At 47.8% G+C, this 15473-nt stretch overlaps 1 protein-coding gene and 1 non-coding gene across 3 annotated transcripts; both read right to left on the reverse strand.

The window, feature by feature from the left end:
• Positions 1-4028: 4028 nt before the first annotated feature.
• On the reverse strand, positions 4029-4100 carry TRNAH-GUG (transfer RNA histidin (anticodon GUG)). The gene has a single exon. It is a non-coding gene; the product is annotated as a tRNA-His (tRNA).
• A 945-nt stretch (positions 4101-5045) lies between these two features.
• LOC149348145 (uncharacterized) lies at positions 5046-11184 on the reverse strand. Of its 2 annotated transcripts, none has more exons than XM_089587953.1 (5): positions 11101-11184; positions 10917-10960; positions 10495-10560; positions 9609-9666; positions 5046-8803 (listed from the first exon to the last, which is right to left on the reverse strand). In XM_089587953.1, the coding sequence occupies exons 1-5, from the start codon at positions 11167-11169 to the stop codon at positions 7250-7252; spliced, it is 1791 nt and encodes a 596-aa protein (XP_089444079.1). In that variant the 5' UTR covers positions 11170-11184; the 3' UTR covers positions 5046-7249. The 2 variants fall into 2 exon arrangements, with proteins under 2 accessions (XP_089444079.1, XP_089444078.1); XM_089587952.1 differs by lacking the exon at positions 11101-11184 and adding an exon at positions 9769-9823 and having other exon boundaries at positions 10917-10962.
• Between the last annotated feature and the right edge of the window lie 4289 nt (positions 11185-15473).

A 15473-nucleotide genomic window follows, 5' to 3' on the forward strand; every position in this document is an offset into this window, starting at 1 on the left:
CGTCGAAAGTGAAAAGAGTAATAAACTTAAAATTAAAGTAAATGTTGGTCGATATTGTAGTATAATATTAAAAGTGTTTTGTTTTGCAAAAATATTGCTTTTTCTTTTCTTCTTCAAAACAGAGTGCCTTAGTTTTCTTGTTTTTTTTCCGGCTCCTCCTGTATCAGGTTTTCGCAGCTAGGCCGGCCGGTGATGTCGTCTGCTTTCGTCTTTCGGTTTCTGAGTCTGCGAAAATGGCACTGCTATCTCCTACTCGCTTGTTTTCTTCGCCCACTGCGGCTTCAAAAACATCTCCTGCTCGCCTGTTCTCTAAGCTGAAGTCTCCGAAAATGTCGAAAGACTGCAAGCAGGTGATTGTCAACGTTTACAGCGTAAGGAAGCGCTTCCCGGAGAAGACTGTGCGTGAAGTTCTCGAAACTCTGGGCGAGATGACCGGGGTGAGCCCTCGGACAGTTGCGAGGTTCAACCTAATGAATCTTTTAAGAAAATTAAAAATAAACGAATAAAAAACCAGTCAAGCTGGGAGTCGAACCTTCGCCCATTTTAAATGAACAGACAGGCGCGCTCTTCGTACCACTGAGCTACGACGCGAGGCGGACGGATACATTTCGCTTGTTTTTTGCAGCGGACTACTTTCGTACCTTTGGCAGCGTTGACTATTATGTATGAAACGGAGTATAGAGCTGATAAATAGCACTTCTAAGGTCTCGGGTCATTTGGAGGTAGCTTTAGACCCAGACCCTCTCTAACCCTGCCCAATGATCAACCATGTATACCCGGCTTCACACTGCAAACGGTGTGGCGTCCGAGCCAACATACCACATATCGCGTGTGTGGAACATCCGGCGTCAAAAGTTTAAGGAGTTGTGGAGGCAAAAAACAGACTGCATTTCCTTTGGGCTGTGGCGTACTGTCCGGCGTCAACGTCCGCGGTATTCGCTTTCATGCAGGCACTCTGCAATGCCTCGTCCATCATCACCATCATCGTCGTTTTCACAGTTTTCCTGCTTTATTTTCATGATGCTATATCATATTGGAATAAACTTCCTGAAGATGCGGTGAAGTGTACGTCCGTGGAACTATTTCTTAATTATATCGAAAAAATTGACTTTTCTGTTTAATTCTCTCCTACTATTTTTGTGTTTGAATCGGAGAACATCTTTGTATTTTTGAATTTTTGTTTTTACTCTAATTGACCACAGTGATGCATTGTAAACACTCCTGCATGGGCCCGAAAAGGGCCTGCAGTATGTTTAAATAAATAAATAAATAAATAAATAAATAAATAAATGATTTGCACCAATCGGCTGAGGCGAAAATTTATTTCATATAAAACTTTTCGTCCTGCCGTATCGAAGCATTATGTTGTCTCGCAAACTGCGGGTGTGGGCAAGGTTCAAAGCCTTAGTAGAAGCAACATATAGCGTTAGCGTGCATGAAATATACAGTTCAATCGCTTTATAATTTTATTTTTTTTTGTTGTTTCAGAAAGCACTGCGTATAAGGTTTTGTATTTAAAAAAAATGTAAAGTTTATGGCCTCCGCTTATTATGGCTTCTAATTGTGACGTCATCACCCGAGGACGTACTTTTCAAACCATGCAAGCATTCCGGCCGTACTTCTGAAACCATTCTTCGTGAAAAGCGTGGGAAAATTTCTTCTTTTTTTTTCTCAGGCTATGGCGGTGTACTATGACACATCTTCAGCGCAGCAGTGGCCTAGTTGTTTTAGCATCCGTCTGGCTTGCCGGAGGTGCGGAGTTCGATCCCCAGTGCCGCCGGGTAGCCACCGGTGATACAATAGGTGCAAGCTTTTTCCTGGCCTGGTGTTCGGCTTCTTTAGGGCGAAATGCTTGGAAAACGGTTCTCTGACCCAACCTTGAGAAGACAAAAGTACCTTGTGCCATGGCACTCTTTGGCCGCTGATGCCCTCGCGCCATAAAAATTAATCATCATCATCATCATCGTAACTACTTCGAAGCGGAGCCAAATTCTCCTTTTTTGTAACCACTGTTATGTCATACCCACGCATGAGTTTTGACGCGCATATATCGTTTACCATGAGGCCTTTATACTCACAGCGGGTGAACTGAGACTGACCTCGTGTGGTAGCTGAACGGTTGTTGTGTGCGCGGTGCTATTTCGGCTAACCGTCGCCTATATTGCATGACCCGCATAGCTTGATAATGATTAATTGTGGATCAAACAGCGCTAAAGCACACGGACGACAAAGGAAGAAGACACAAATAGGCGCTGACTCGGAAATATCTTTTTTTAGAACACAAATTTTATACATCAGAGACACTGCAGAGCTTAAAGCACACGCGGAAAGTACTTTCAAGGGCTATTTCTTTAACAACCTCATCAGCCATGCAGCGAACCTTCACCAAACCCCCCCCCCCCAACCCCTCCTTTCCCCTTTTAACCTCTCACAGAGTTATGGATTATCAAGAAATGAAACCTATTTTTCAGCCAGCAATAAAGAAGGCTGGCGTGCACATTGTGTTTGTCTCTGTTGAATGAAATGTGCTTTCAATAGTTCTCTTGTTTTGTCTCGGTCGCGGAACAAACTATTTGTATACGGTGAACTGTTAGTAACTTGCCCAGTTTTCCATCTCTCTCTTTAGTCCTGTTTCTTAGGAAGGGGGGGGGGGGGGGGGGGGATCAGGCTATGAATTAGGCATTGTTTGTGTAGCACGGAAGTTAACTGAATCCACAATTCTTGATGTAATGCTTTGGAATAAAATTTCGTTTCTTTCTATATACACGTATTGCTGGTGATCGTTACTGTTTCGTTTTCACCCTTCGTGCAGCAGCGGAACACGCGTGTATCCCACTTGCTTCAAATGCCGGCGAACAGAAACGCAGAAAGCTTGCCCTCGCGACATTCAGACGACCCTACGGTGGGAGAGAAGGGGTGTTTAAAGGAGGGAATGCGTGGTCTGCTATCGTGCGAACAACACATACACCGCGGAGGTCGAAAAAAGAAAAGTATACAGTCGGCGGTTCACCACAACCAAAAGACGCTACGGCAGATCGCACGCTGTGTTTTTGTATGTTTGTGTGCAGCGCTTGGCTCCCCCCCCCCCATTTTCTCCCCTATTTCTTATCTGCCTGGTTTTGTTGTATGCTTTCTTCGTATGAAGGGAGAGTTGTGGGCGGCCTTGAAATTTCGGCTAGCTATCGGTCCGGTGGGCCGACGACTGGTGTTTCGAAATGCGTTTTTCGGGGAGGGGAAGACAGCTTGTGTCCGCGCTGCGTAGTTTTCCTTCATTTTTTTTTTATGTGCACGGAAAAAGAGAAGAGAGCGCTGTGCTTGCGTAGTCGCTGGTGATCGACGCGACATCTGTCAGCGTTGGACCGCGAATCATTGTTTTCTTGTGCGTGGCCTCCGAGATAACTAAATAGAGTTTGTCTGTCCCGGAGGCCACCCCATGTATTGTGTTTCGTGCAGGTCCAAGGAACCCGCATGTTGTTCTTCGCGCTGCCCTGCGCGTCTATTTTTTCTCTGGCATTCTGCAGGTTACAATAGGAGACGTACGTACAGATTATCCTGAAAGCAGGAAAAGGGGCTCGCGGAAGCGTTTTTTTTTTTTTTTACTTTTTGAAGGGTATTAATTTTAGACGCTGTCGGTTTGGTTCTGACGCCGGTAGCATATGCTTACCTGCCGTTGCAAGTGATAGCCCAGCACAATGTCTTTTGAATGCTAATTCCCTAGAACAGTCGCAAGTTCTTTGTGTACGCTCGTAAGTACGCTCGCTGCAATTAAACAGGGTATCGTCAGTTGGGACAGGCGAAGTAGATTAAGCATATCTTGGACGTATTGATGACTGTTTTGGTGAGCACTGTGGCAATTAACTGTATGACTACGCGGAAGCATGCAGTTGTTCAATTAATGAAAGTTTCAGAAAGCCACTAAACCAGTGGTAGTAGAAAATGCATTGCAGCTCGTGCTGTCCACGAAAGCTTTGTGGTAATTATCGTTCAAAGAAAAAAAAAATAGTGAGTTAACAGAAAAAAAAAAAATTTGCCGTGACCAGGATTCGAACCTGGGTTATTGCGGCCACAACGCAAGGTACTAACCACTATACGATCACGGCTACCCGCTTGGGCGTCGGTTTGGTGGGATTAAGGTTCTTATAAAGATGTTCTGTCTTTTTTGACAACTTGTAGTAGGCGTAAATTTTTTTTTGTGTATTTATTGCACTTATTTGCATCATATCTACACGGCGATAAACAGCTGGGTAGCTGGTTCGAGAAAAAGACCCTCCATAGCGTTTCTAGGGGGCTTTAGTTCGGAGGATCTGCTGATAAAGTCAGTCACGAACATTGTGCTGATACGCCTTGTAATGTTGCGCGCTCAAACGGTTCAATCGCTTTGAATTGTTCCAATTGTTACCGTAACCATGCGTGGAGGGCCGTAAAGGCAGCGAAATATTCCTTCATGGTTGATTGTTAGCAACTGCACCTAGCGTTTACAGCAATTCTGTAAGTACATTTCGCATTTTTAGATATTGGCATCGATACACCTTAAAAAAACAGCAGTTGCTAACACTGGGCCGCGGTATACTGTATTACTCCGCTGGCTAATCGCAACCCTAATCGAAATCAACTTTTTAATGTTTGATAATATCAAAGAATCCAAGTATAAAAATTCTAGAGGCTCATAATTTTTTTTTTTTTAGATAAGCTTCTATTTTAGGTAACGAGAAAAGTTTAAGCAGCGTATTACTTTTCCGTCGTGGAGGAATCCTGTGCGCGGAGGCTGCAGGAGATTTACGGCAAAAAAAATTATTGCAAGGCGACCGCGCACAGCAGTTCAATGAAATACACGAGGAGGCTTGCGTGCTCCATCAGCTAGATTACCATCCGAGACAACGCAGAAATTCTTTTTCCGCGAACTTTTGCCCATGACTAGTCCGGTAGAGTTTGTCCATGCTGCTATTTCAGGTTTCGAATTTGTAGCTAGCACATGTACCCAGAAGTCGTGCACTAAATGCCTTTCAGTCGGCATGCACCGCAGTGGAAGTCAGACAGCACTGTGATCAGGTCTATGTACATTTTATTCACAATTTCTTTTGTACCATGGCATGTCCTTTGAACCAAACCAAACAGCGGAAGGAAAAAAAGACAACACTCCGTGCAACTGTACAAGAGAGCCACGATGGCCGTGCTTGAAGCGGAAGCAGACTAAACCGACATCAATAGAGAAGAGAAACTGAATTGTGCATAGCTGCAGGCCTGAAGCCTCCCCTTCTGCATTGTTCGCATGCAACACTGGCTGCGTGATGCCATCATTCTGAAGGACTGACAGCAGTCATGTACACAATCTGGTGAAAGCTCAAAAATCTGAGCTAGTGGCATGATGTTCAATCAACACACAGCGCTTGCAAATGTCATCGCCACAGCTTGGTCGATGCAAGAAACAGCCATTTCCATGTAATGAAGGAACCTCGAATTTTGTTCAGAGGACTACTGTTAACAGGCAGAATAAGCTTGAGCGTACACTCTCCAGCAGTTCATTCATGCACTCCAATATGAGGCTCGCACGTGAGGTCACAGGGACCAGTTAGCATACAGCTTCAATGGTGCAGGCCAGAGGAAGCGGCGGTAATCCCATTAGATGTGTGCACAGCTTTTCGCAGTGCTCAGTGTACGCCAAAAAGTCTGCCACTGTGGCATCAGTGCACACTCCAGATACTTTTAGAAAGTCAATGCGGTCTCGAGCTTAACTTTAACACAGGTACTATTAATACAGTCTTAATAAAACACAACTTGCAAGAACCAACAGAATATATTAGCTAGGCCCCTAGTCTATCAACAGCCCATCAGTATTTCCTAAACTCTGCCCAAACTACTGCAACCAACACAAAGCACCACAGAATTGCAGGAAAAAAATGCACAAGCAAAACATTATATACATGCCACAGTTGCCTTCGCCATTCAGACCTCAGTTGGCATAGTTTACAGAGGGAATTTGTCCCTCTTTGGACTTTTACGATGCTGCAAGATGAAACCTGCTAGTGTGGTTTCCGTGCGGTGAAAAGCTCGTGGCGAGAAGTGCGAAGCATATGGGCACACACTGCTCAAATCTGACGACAACCCAAGTTAATTTGACGACTGACAGCCATACATTTGCTGCTGCTGGCTGTACTGTGGAAATTGGTAATCTACATGTGTCACTAAACCGGTTTTAATGTGAAAGCATCATATGGCCCCTCGGCAACAAAACGTGATGTCCAGTGGCGTCGAAAGACCCATGCGACGTGGCTAAAAAAAATTCTTCCGAAGGTGCAGAAAATTAAACCCAGAAATTTCAGACTGCAAGGCGAGCACAGAAGACACTGGCCACAAAAACACGTTGCTTCTTGGTTAACAAAGTTGAACCTGGTATATGCGTTGCCACAAGACTATGCTAACAAGTAAACGAGTCATTAGAGAGCAAGAAATTTTTAGAAGAAATTAGTTAAGAATGATTAAAATAAAAATGAAATAAATAAAAAACAATGCTTTAGCATCCGACGAAATTTTTAATGCTGAAGAACTGCAGAATGTGCGCAACAAACCAAAAGTGATAGTGCCAGGAACTAACATTAAAAAAAAGGAAAAAACTGCAAAGGTTTGTGAGCACCGAATTCATAATTAACTTCCATACATTGCTGCCAAAAAGTGACGAAAAGCAATGAAAATAATGCTTTTGACGCCACCCAAAGAAGGCTGGAAAGGCTACGCCGTAAAACCAGAGTGTACATTGAATGACCGGAGAAAAATGATTTGCAATGACAGCATTTTTCAGCTAGCAAATGTAATGTGGTAGCCAGCAGTTCAGGAGTGAAGACTATGCAACCTGTCCTCCTAAATATGGCTTGAGGAATTTCCCAACATAGGAAGCAGGCAGACAGCCCGGAGCCAAAATCCTGCTTCTTGCAGGGACTTACACAAGTGCACAGAAAGTTTGTTTCCTAGGAGACTGACCAGTTCACTGTGCTGCTGCCTACAAAAGAACATACATGCAGATTTCAGCAATGCCCAGCTTTTCCCCCCTCCGACCTCCTCTCATATCTCTAGGTGGGCAAAAGCGGGTGTCATCTCACTATGGTGACTCGACATTTTTACAGAATGTAGGGACTCATCCAATCACCCTTCTGGAATTCAATCCTTGCACTGGACAAACTGTCACACTGCCTGTCGTGCCTGCCCCAATGGACACCGACTCTCACCAAGTGACAAGAACCATGCCAAAAACACTTCACTTAATGTCCTTGGGCGCCTGCTCATTGCTGCGGTCACGGAAGAAACCCGCCTGTGTCCGACACTCGCGCACAGTCACCGTGACCAGGTTGGCCGTCACGTCCGTAATGAGGACCTGATCCACCACCGGGCTCTGCTTCTGCCAGAAGTCTGGGATGATCGCCATGGGGCTGTACTCTGGCTCGGCCGTGGCCGGCTCTGTGCTGGCTTCCTTGGGCGGCAGCAGCGTAGGAGGAGACGCAGCCTGGCCATTGTGACTGTGCAGCGCCTTTCCCTGGGAGACGGCAGACACTGCCGGCTTGCACACATTCTCGCGGTCGTTGCCACCAACATGCTGGGGCGTTGCACTCTCTCGACCGTTGGGGACAACGGGGGTCGCCGTCTGTGCAGGGCCATTGTGCTGAGGGGGCGCCTGACCGGCGGCAGGATTGGGAGGGGCTGGGGAGCTGACGGGTACGACGGTGGCGACTGTGGGGCTTGGGTTGGGACCGGCAGAGTTGGCTGCGACCTGCGATGACGGCGCACTGGTGGCGGGCGCAGCAGACGTAGCCAGGTGCGTTGGCGGTCGCGAAATTCGCGCAACTGTAGCCGGTCCGAGCTGCCCGGTACCCAGGCGGGCGGCTACTGGGGGCACCGCGAGGTGTGAGGCGGGGGGATGGCTGTGGTGGACTGAATGCGGCTGCTGGGACACGCTCATGCCCAGCCGCGGACTGATGGGCTTGAACGTGACGGGCGGCCGCACAAGTGGCGCCCTTGCCACTGGTGCCGAGCCATTCATGAAGGGTGATGCCGGCGAGGTAGCGGCAATTGGAGGTGGCCTCGGCACCGTGGCAGCAACCGGGGACATGTCTGCTGGCCTGGTCAGCCGGGGCATTTTGCTAGGCGGCGGCTGATGAAGCTGCACCATGGTTGGAACTTGAATCTGCTGTGGACTAGAGGTCGTGTGGGGTGGTCTCCCGTCAAACTTTCGCTTGGTGGCGGCCGAGCCAGTGGTGTCGGGCTTCTTGGAAGATTCTAACACCGGTGGGGAGCACGAAGGGCCCACATCTGTCGCCTGGCTTGGCTTAAGGACAGGCGCTGGCACCGGTACAGGGTCCTTCTCTGGCAAAGTAGGGCTGCTGACAACTTCCATGCTCGTTACAGCTGTCACCGGTTTGGCCTTCTCATCCTGCTCCTTATGACTTTTGGTGCTTTGAGGACCTTTTGAAGGGCTGGGGGTTTGGCCAGCAGGCTTGGCCTTTGCCGGGGGCTCCTTAGCATCAGCTGGCTGCGGCTTCGATGTCGCTGGAGAGGTCTGCTGGGCTGTTAGCTGCTGTGAAGAGGCAGATGGCGATGCCGAAAGCCGCGACACTGCTGTTGCTGCAGAGCTTTCCTTGTCTTCAGGGGGTGCTGGCGACAGCGTCGGTGGAGGGCTATGTGGCGGGGACATGGCAGAATTTGTCTCTGTGCTCGAACTATTGCCATGAGGCGTAGGAGGGGCATCGTTTGACGTGTCATCCTCGCTTTTGGCTTTGCTGGAGTCATGCCGAAAATCTTGCTGTTCACTTGTGCTCTGTAGTAAAGGCAATGAAAGGCAACTTTGAAACTGAGGAGCACAAGGATCACTGCTCACAATCTAATGAAGAAACAAATGATTCAGAGCCATACAAGTGGTGAAGTACCGTCAGAATTGGCACACATACACATATATACAAAGTATACATATATTTTTCATAAATGTTGGAGTTTATAAGAAGCTGTCCGTGCTGACAAATAAAAATGTATGATCATGAACTGAGCCCTGCAACTACCTTAGTTCTGCTTTTAGTAGTACTAATTTTTATTCTGCAGAGAAAACAGCTGAAAGGCTAGAAACTTGTGGACGCCCTCTAACAGGTAGGAATACCAGGCACCAAAATGAAAAAAAAAAAAAAAATCATGCTGGAATACAAACATCAAATATAGGGGTGCACTTGAAAGCTTGACAAAGGAGTGCTAGCCCTACCTAGTGGAAATGAGTACAGAAGCTCTAACAGAAGCAAAAAAAAAAGCAGGTATATGTAGCTACACATGCAAGCATAATTCCTCTGCAGAAACAAATTAAGCATTACAACAGAAGCAGCCTAACTGAAAAAAATTAAAAAATACATGCACTTCAAGAATAAAATTTTCAGACTGCATACAACAGGTCAATGTGCATGACCACACCTTTACAATTATATCCTGTATTTTATTCGCTATTAGATGAGTAAAAGTTGAAAGTAACATTTAGCAGGCAGATATTGGCACACATGCATTACATTCATTATAAAGTGCAGCTGGTTAACACTCGCTAAAACACCACGGAAATCGGCTGCGAAAAGTTGCAATACACTCACATGACTTCGCTCCTTCTTCGACTTGTGGCCTCGCCTTCCCGACCCAGAATCTTTCTGGCTGCAAGCAACAACAATAAAAAATCAGGCCTAGGAACAGAACGCGACAAGTCATTAGCAGCCCGCGCGTGTTTACGGCGCGCCAGCGCAATAAGTGACTCACACAAGCAAATGTCCAGACCGCAGACGCATGCCGACGTCAGACTGTCACCCGTTCTCTGAGGAAAAAACCAACCGCTTCGAATTCGGCACCACCCGGCAACTTCACAATCTCGGCGCGAGAAATTTGTCCTCAACGTGTGCACGCCGTCAAAGCTGCGCTCCCACTGCCCTACCAACGAGCCACTCGACTGTCGCTGCCAAGAGGTGGTGGTGGAACGGGTCACGTGGATCCCCATTATCACCAACGATAACAATTAAGGATAACACTTCCCTAAACATGCCAGGCGGCGCTGCGCGCGCAGCAACAACCCTACTCAGTGCTGTTTACGGACGCGGCCATTACACAACGAGGGCCCTCGGCACTCTCCCATGGACGCCGTAACATGCGTTCAAACTCGTCCGTGCACATAAGCGGGGTGACAAAGCTTGCAAGCAGAAGAGATCGGCGACCGCCAGCAGCGTAAGCGCGCGCGACAGGGGCCGCCATATTGAGAGGGTTGACAAGGAAGAGGGAGAGAGAAAATGCGCGGGGCAAGGCGAAAACGTAGTAAACAAACACAACAGAAACGTCGAGAAAGAAGGCGAGGAGCAGCGAGAGGAAGGAAACCGGTCCAGCGGACAGAAGAGGAGGAGGGATTCGACCCCGCAGTCCATGGAACGAACCGAACAACCCCGAAGGAGCCGTCCTCCCTTCCTCCTCTTCGAAGGCACACCCTCGCTCTCTTACCTACTCTCGAAGGCTTCGAGCAGTCGGCCGTCCAAAATGTTTTCCTCCGGCTCCCAGGTGTTGTACCTGCGTCGCGTGCACAACGAGATCAGAACTGCGCCAAGACGGCCGAGCGCTTCCCAAAGCGCCGGGAAGGCAATGAAAATCGCGCAAGCGGCGGCTGTAGGGAACGCCCGCTATCGTCGCGTCGTCAGATACGACGACTGCACACCGAACGTCGAAGAGGGGAAGAGGGGGGGGGGGGGGGGGGGTGCAGCCGTCACAACGACGCGAGAAAAACATGGTGGCGCGTCGCCGTGAGTGCGGCGGCTGCGGCGTGACGCACGGCGCAATGTTGAGGAGTAAACCTAACGTTGTGCCGACGTTACACAGCCGCAACGCGCGTAACAGTCCAAGAGAACGAAGCGCTAAAGTGCACTTACTTGTGGCTCCAGCCGCGCCATTTCACCAAGTACTCGACGCGGCCCTAGAAAAAAAAAAAAAAATGCGGGAGTCGCAACACCAGTCACAGGCGCTCGGCGCGTTCGCGGGCCGTGCACTGGCAAGCTAAACCTAACCAAACCGCAGCAGCGGCGGGTCATGGGCTTTCTCGGCGCGACTCCTCACCTTTCTGATGCGCTTCCTTTGGATGTTCTCGGCGGCGAAGACGCGCTCCCCGACAGAGGAGAGCTCCATTACGTCGTCGTAGTCGGCCCAACGGAGCGCTGCGGCGGCGTTGACTCGCCTCTCCGCTCCCGGCTTGGCTTTGTGGATGGCTCGCACTTCCCAGCACGCTCCGCGCGCGCGCTCGTGACGTCACAGGTGACGCAGGGGAGGCAGAGAAACAAAGACAAAGAAATGAGTCGAGCTCCGTGGTGTCCTCTACTGGCGCTAGAGGGAAGCTTTGACGCCAACAGTCGCCCGTTGGTGGCGTCTGCTTGAATTTATCATAACTTTTTGTTCCACGTGCGCTCGCTGAGCCGTGGAATCGCGGAACCAGCACTGACGCAATGCTATTTTCTTTTAACATTTTTGAAGCGAGCACGCCTATGCAAGTAGGAGACTCGCGAACAAAGGTAGCGGAGCATGTAAGGTAGTTGAATATAATTTGCTCGAAACCCCCGGAGAGTAGACCGGCTCGATCTAACAGAGCGCCGGAAAAATCGAGAACGCTCCTGGACGCGCCGGTTCGCTGCGTGCTCTGGTCCCAATGGGTACATCTTCTTGAGCCAGTGGAACGTATCATGGCGTCATTACCTTTGCGCGCCTTTAGTTTCGCTGAGCATTTCGTATTCGGCCCAGTAACATGTCCTTATTTCGGAACTATGTGTTGAATTTCGATGAAGGCGAAATTCTAGAGGCCCGTGCACTGTGCGACGTCAGTGCACGTTAAAGAACCCCAGGTGGTCGAAATTTCCGGAGCCCTTCACTACGGCGTCCCTCATAGTCTGAGTCGCTTTGCGACGTTAAACCCCAATAAACCATAAACTAATAAGAACGATAAACTGGGCTAGTTGGTAGGAATTCATACTGAAAACTGCGCAAAAAACGAAGATACAGAGCGCCCGTGTCGTGCCTTCTCGTTCTGTGTCTTCGTTTTTTGCGCAGTTTTCAGTATGAAACATAAACTATTTGTAATTGAATGCTGTCCTGTTTATTACTTTACTTGCTATCATAATCATGTATTGTAAACACGCACTTCATGACCAATCTGCTCAACAACTGCCAAAATAGACCTGTCATGATTACTGAAGAACCTGATTACGCATGAAATTTGTGGTCGCCATCTGATAAGAAATATATCACAAAAAAAAAATGACAATGACTAAACTATATGGCTGCCTGTTGGAAGGTGTTTGGGTACTGAGCTAATGATTTTCTTGCTCGATGATAATAGTTTCACTTCGAAAGGAACTACGAAATAGATAAGAACTTCTAAATTACTGAGCCAGAGTGGACAATCAATGTGTCTAATCCAATGTGTCCATGTACCTTTCGTGCTGGGAGTATCCTGTAGGGAGTCGCATTTAGATATCCAGTTGGTTTTTGCTAGAGACCACGCGTACTCTTCCACCTGTTTGGCTAGCTGGGCAATTCTAAGTTTACGGTTATTTTTTTTTTGTTTACACACAGTCCGATTACAGACAACCTGCTATTTTTCACACATATTTCTTCCCCAAGAAACACTCCGATAACAGTTCTTGATTGTCATGAAGGAAGCTTGTGGTCGGAGAAATCGATAAATATATGCTCGACTTGCTGCACCAATGCCTGGTTCTCAAAGAAGAGGTGTATGCAAGCATTTCGCGAGGTTGTCATAGCCGTGGGAGGCGTTACGAGCGAGAGGAACGGGATGTTCTGCTATATGAGTAGTAAGGAATTCCTGTTTTATTTATTTATTTATTTACATTTCTGCAGCGCCATGAAGGCATGGGGGAATACATACATAAAGAATCAATCGTACAGCGTGCCAATTTTTTGTACAGGATAGGAAAGAATGGATGGCAGAGGATGAAAAAGAGCGTCAACAGAGCATTCACATCAGTCAATTGGTCGGGAAAGGACAAGAAGAGGGTTTGGTTTGGTTTTATGGGGTTTAACGTCCCAAAGCGACTGAGGCTATGAGGGACGCCGTAGTGGGGGGCTCCGGAAATTTCGACCACCTGGGGTTCTTTAACGTGCACTGACATCGCACACTACACGGGCCTCTAGAATTTCTCCTCCAAAGAAATTCAACCGCCGCGGCCGGGTTCGAACCCGCGTCTTTCGGGGAAAAGCAGGAAAACAGCAGATGAACATGGGTGTACATACATCACCGTTCCGACAACAGTGCTCGGAACTTTGCTTCGGACTGGCATTGAACAATGCTATGAGGCAGCCTATTCCATTCATTGATGGCATGCGGAAAGAAAGAGTGTTTGAACAGGTTAGTACGGCATTTTATTTCACGTATTTTCCAGTCGTGGTCGCGCCTTCTGGATACAAAATGATGGGGCAGCAGAGAAGTTTCGGGGTTAATAGCAGTTTTTTTTTTAAATAAATTTTTTGTCTTTATATCTACATTAAAGTCCCCACCCACCGTGCCACCCTGGCAGGTGGCAGTTAATGGTTGATCGCGAGAGTTCGCTCACCGTTGTCAGCGCTAACGCATATACGGCTAGCATACATCTCTCTCCTCCGGCGTCCACTGTCCCAGGGAGCCAGTTATGCCCATTTCCTTTCCTTAAAATGATTGCAGCGTAAAACGTTGTCAACGCCAACGCCAATGAACACGACGAACGCCGACTGGCTATGGCTTCAGCGCCGCGTTTCTGGCACAGCATTGCCATTGCCAACGCATGCAGCGCACACCTGTCACTACCGCCGCGTAGCTTAAAGCACGACTCTAGTTGCCGGCGAGTTCTTTGCGTTATTTCCGCGTAGATATTCCCCTTTCCTAAATACGTTTCAATTATTAAGGCGAAAGCCTTTAATGCCTCATACTGTCGTTAGTAGTCGGCAGGAGTGTCGACAGACGCGTCGGCAGATTCGTCCGCCTTTCGGCGTCACTGCTTAAAAGGCTCAAGGTTCCAGCATGAATAAAGGCGCATCTAGTGAATGCATGGGCTTCATAAATAAAATAAAAGGAGTGAAGTCAAGAAAAGGAAAATGAAAAATAAAAGTAAGGAAATAAACAAAAACAAAATAAAAATAAGATGTGAAAATAAAAAACAATAAAATTAAGAAAAGGAGCAAAAATAAATAAAAAACAAAATATGAAAAATAAAAAAAAGTAAATGAAAACAAACAGTGGCCAGGAAACGCTTTCGCCTTGCAGCACTTTAGAGAGCCAAAGTGCCCCCTGAATTTTTATTACGCAAATGAGTCAGCCCAGTATGCCAAGATGCGGAACGCCCAAGGCACGTTCAAGCTAATCCCTGGTAACCTTTCGCCTGAGCTCCTTTGATGCCGACTGAACTTAACGTACCCAGAGATTCTGGACAAGCGCATTTTTCAATGTGAAGTCGTCCATTGGCGTAATTTTTTCATATATGGTAATCACAAAATGGTGGGTATAAAAACCAATATAAAAAAAGTAATTTTCAAAAACCTCGGAAGGGAACAGTAGTTAACAATTGGTAGCAAGGTGCCGGTAGGGGCAAGGGAATATACGCCTACTCAGGGCAGGTAGTGACCGCAGATCCGGATCACGAGATGGAAATAACTCGAAGAATAGGTTTGGTTTGGTTTTATGGGGCTTAACGTCCCAAAGCGACTAAGGCTATGAGAGACGCCGTAGTGGAGGGCTCCGGAAATTTCGACCACCTGGGGTTCTTTAACGTGCACTGACATCGCACAGTACACGGGCCTCTAGAATTTCTCCTCCAAAGAAATTCTTCCGCCGCGGCCGGGATCGAACCCACGTATTTTGGGTCAGCAGCCGAGCACCATAACCACTGAGCCACCGCGGCGGCAACTCGAAGAATAGAAATCGGATAGAGTGCATTCGCCAGGTTTTCTCAGATCATGAACGCCAGTTTATCAATATCCCTCAAAAGAAAAGTATACAACAGCTGTGTCTTACCGGCACTCACCTTTGGGGCAGAAACGTGGAGGTAATGGAAAGGACAATGTTAGGTGCAGTGTTAAGAGACCGCAAGCGGGCAGAGTGGGTGAGGGAACAAACGCGGATTACTGACATCCTAGTCGAAATCAAGAGGAAGAAATGGACTCGGGCAGGGCATGTAATGCGAAGGCGAGATAACAGCTGGTCCTTACGGGTAACAGAGTGGATTCCAAGAGAAGGCAAGCGTAGCAGGGGGCGGCAGAAAGTTAGGTGGGCGGACGAGATTCAGCTAGAAGTTTGCGGGGATACGGTGGGCGCAGCTGGCAAAGGACAGGGTTATTGGAGAGATATGGGAGATGCCTTTGGCCTGCAGTGGGCGTAGTCATGCTGATGATAACAACTATCAGTATATCCCTGAAGAACAGCGTGAACTTGGACAAGGACATAGACGGAC

Source organism: Amblyomma mixtum, chromosome 4, assembly GCF_055824585.1.
Source record: "Amblyomma mixtum isolate Tamu chromosome 4, ASM5582458v1, whole genome shotgun sequence".
NCBI classification, from domain to species: domain Eukaryota; kingdom Metazoa; phylum Arthropoda; class Arachnida; order Ixodida; family Ixodidae; genus Amblyomma; species Amblyomma mixtum.

Coding starts and splice junctions, on each gene's coding strand:
- LOC149348145 (XM_089587953.1), bottom strand. CDS start 11,169: ATGGAGCTCTCCTCTGTCGGGGAGCGCGTCTTCGCCGCCGAGAACATC. Junction 10,961..11,100: donor AAAGGAAGCGCATCAGAAAG/GTGAGGAGTCGC, acceptor TTTTTTTTCTAG/GGCCGCGTCGAGTACTTGGT. Junction 10,561..10,916: donor TGGCGCGGCTGGAGCCACAA/GTAAGTGCACTT, acceptor CACGCGACGCAG/GTACAACACCTGGGAGCCGG.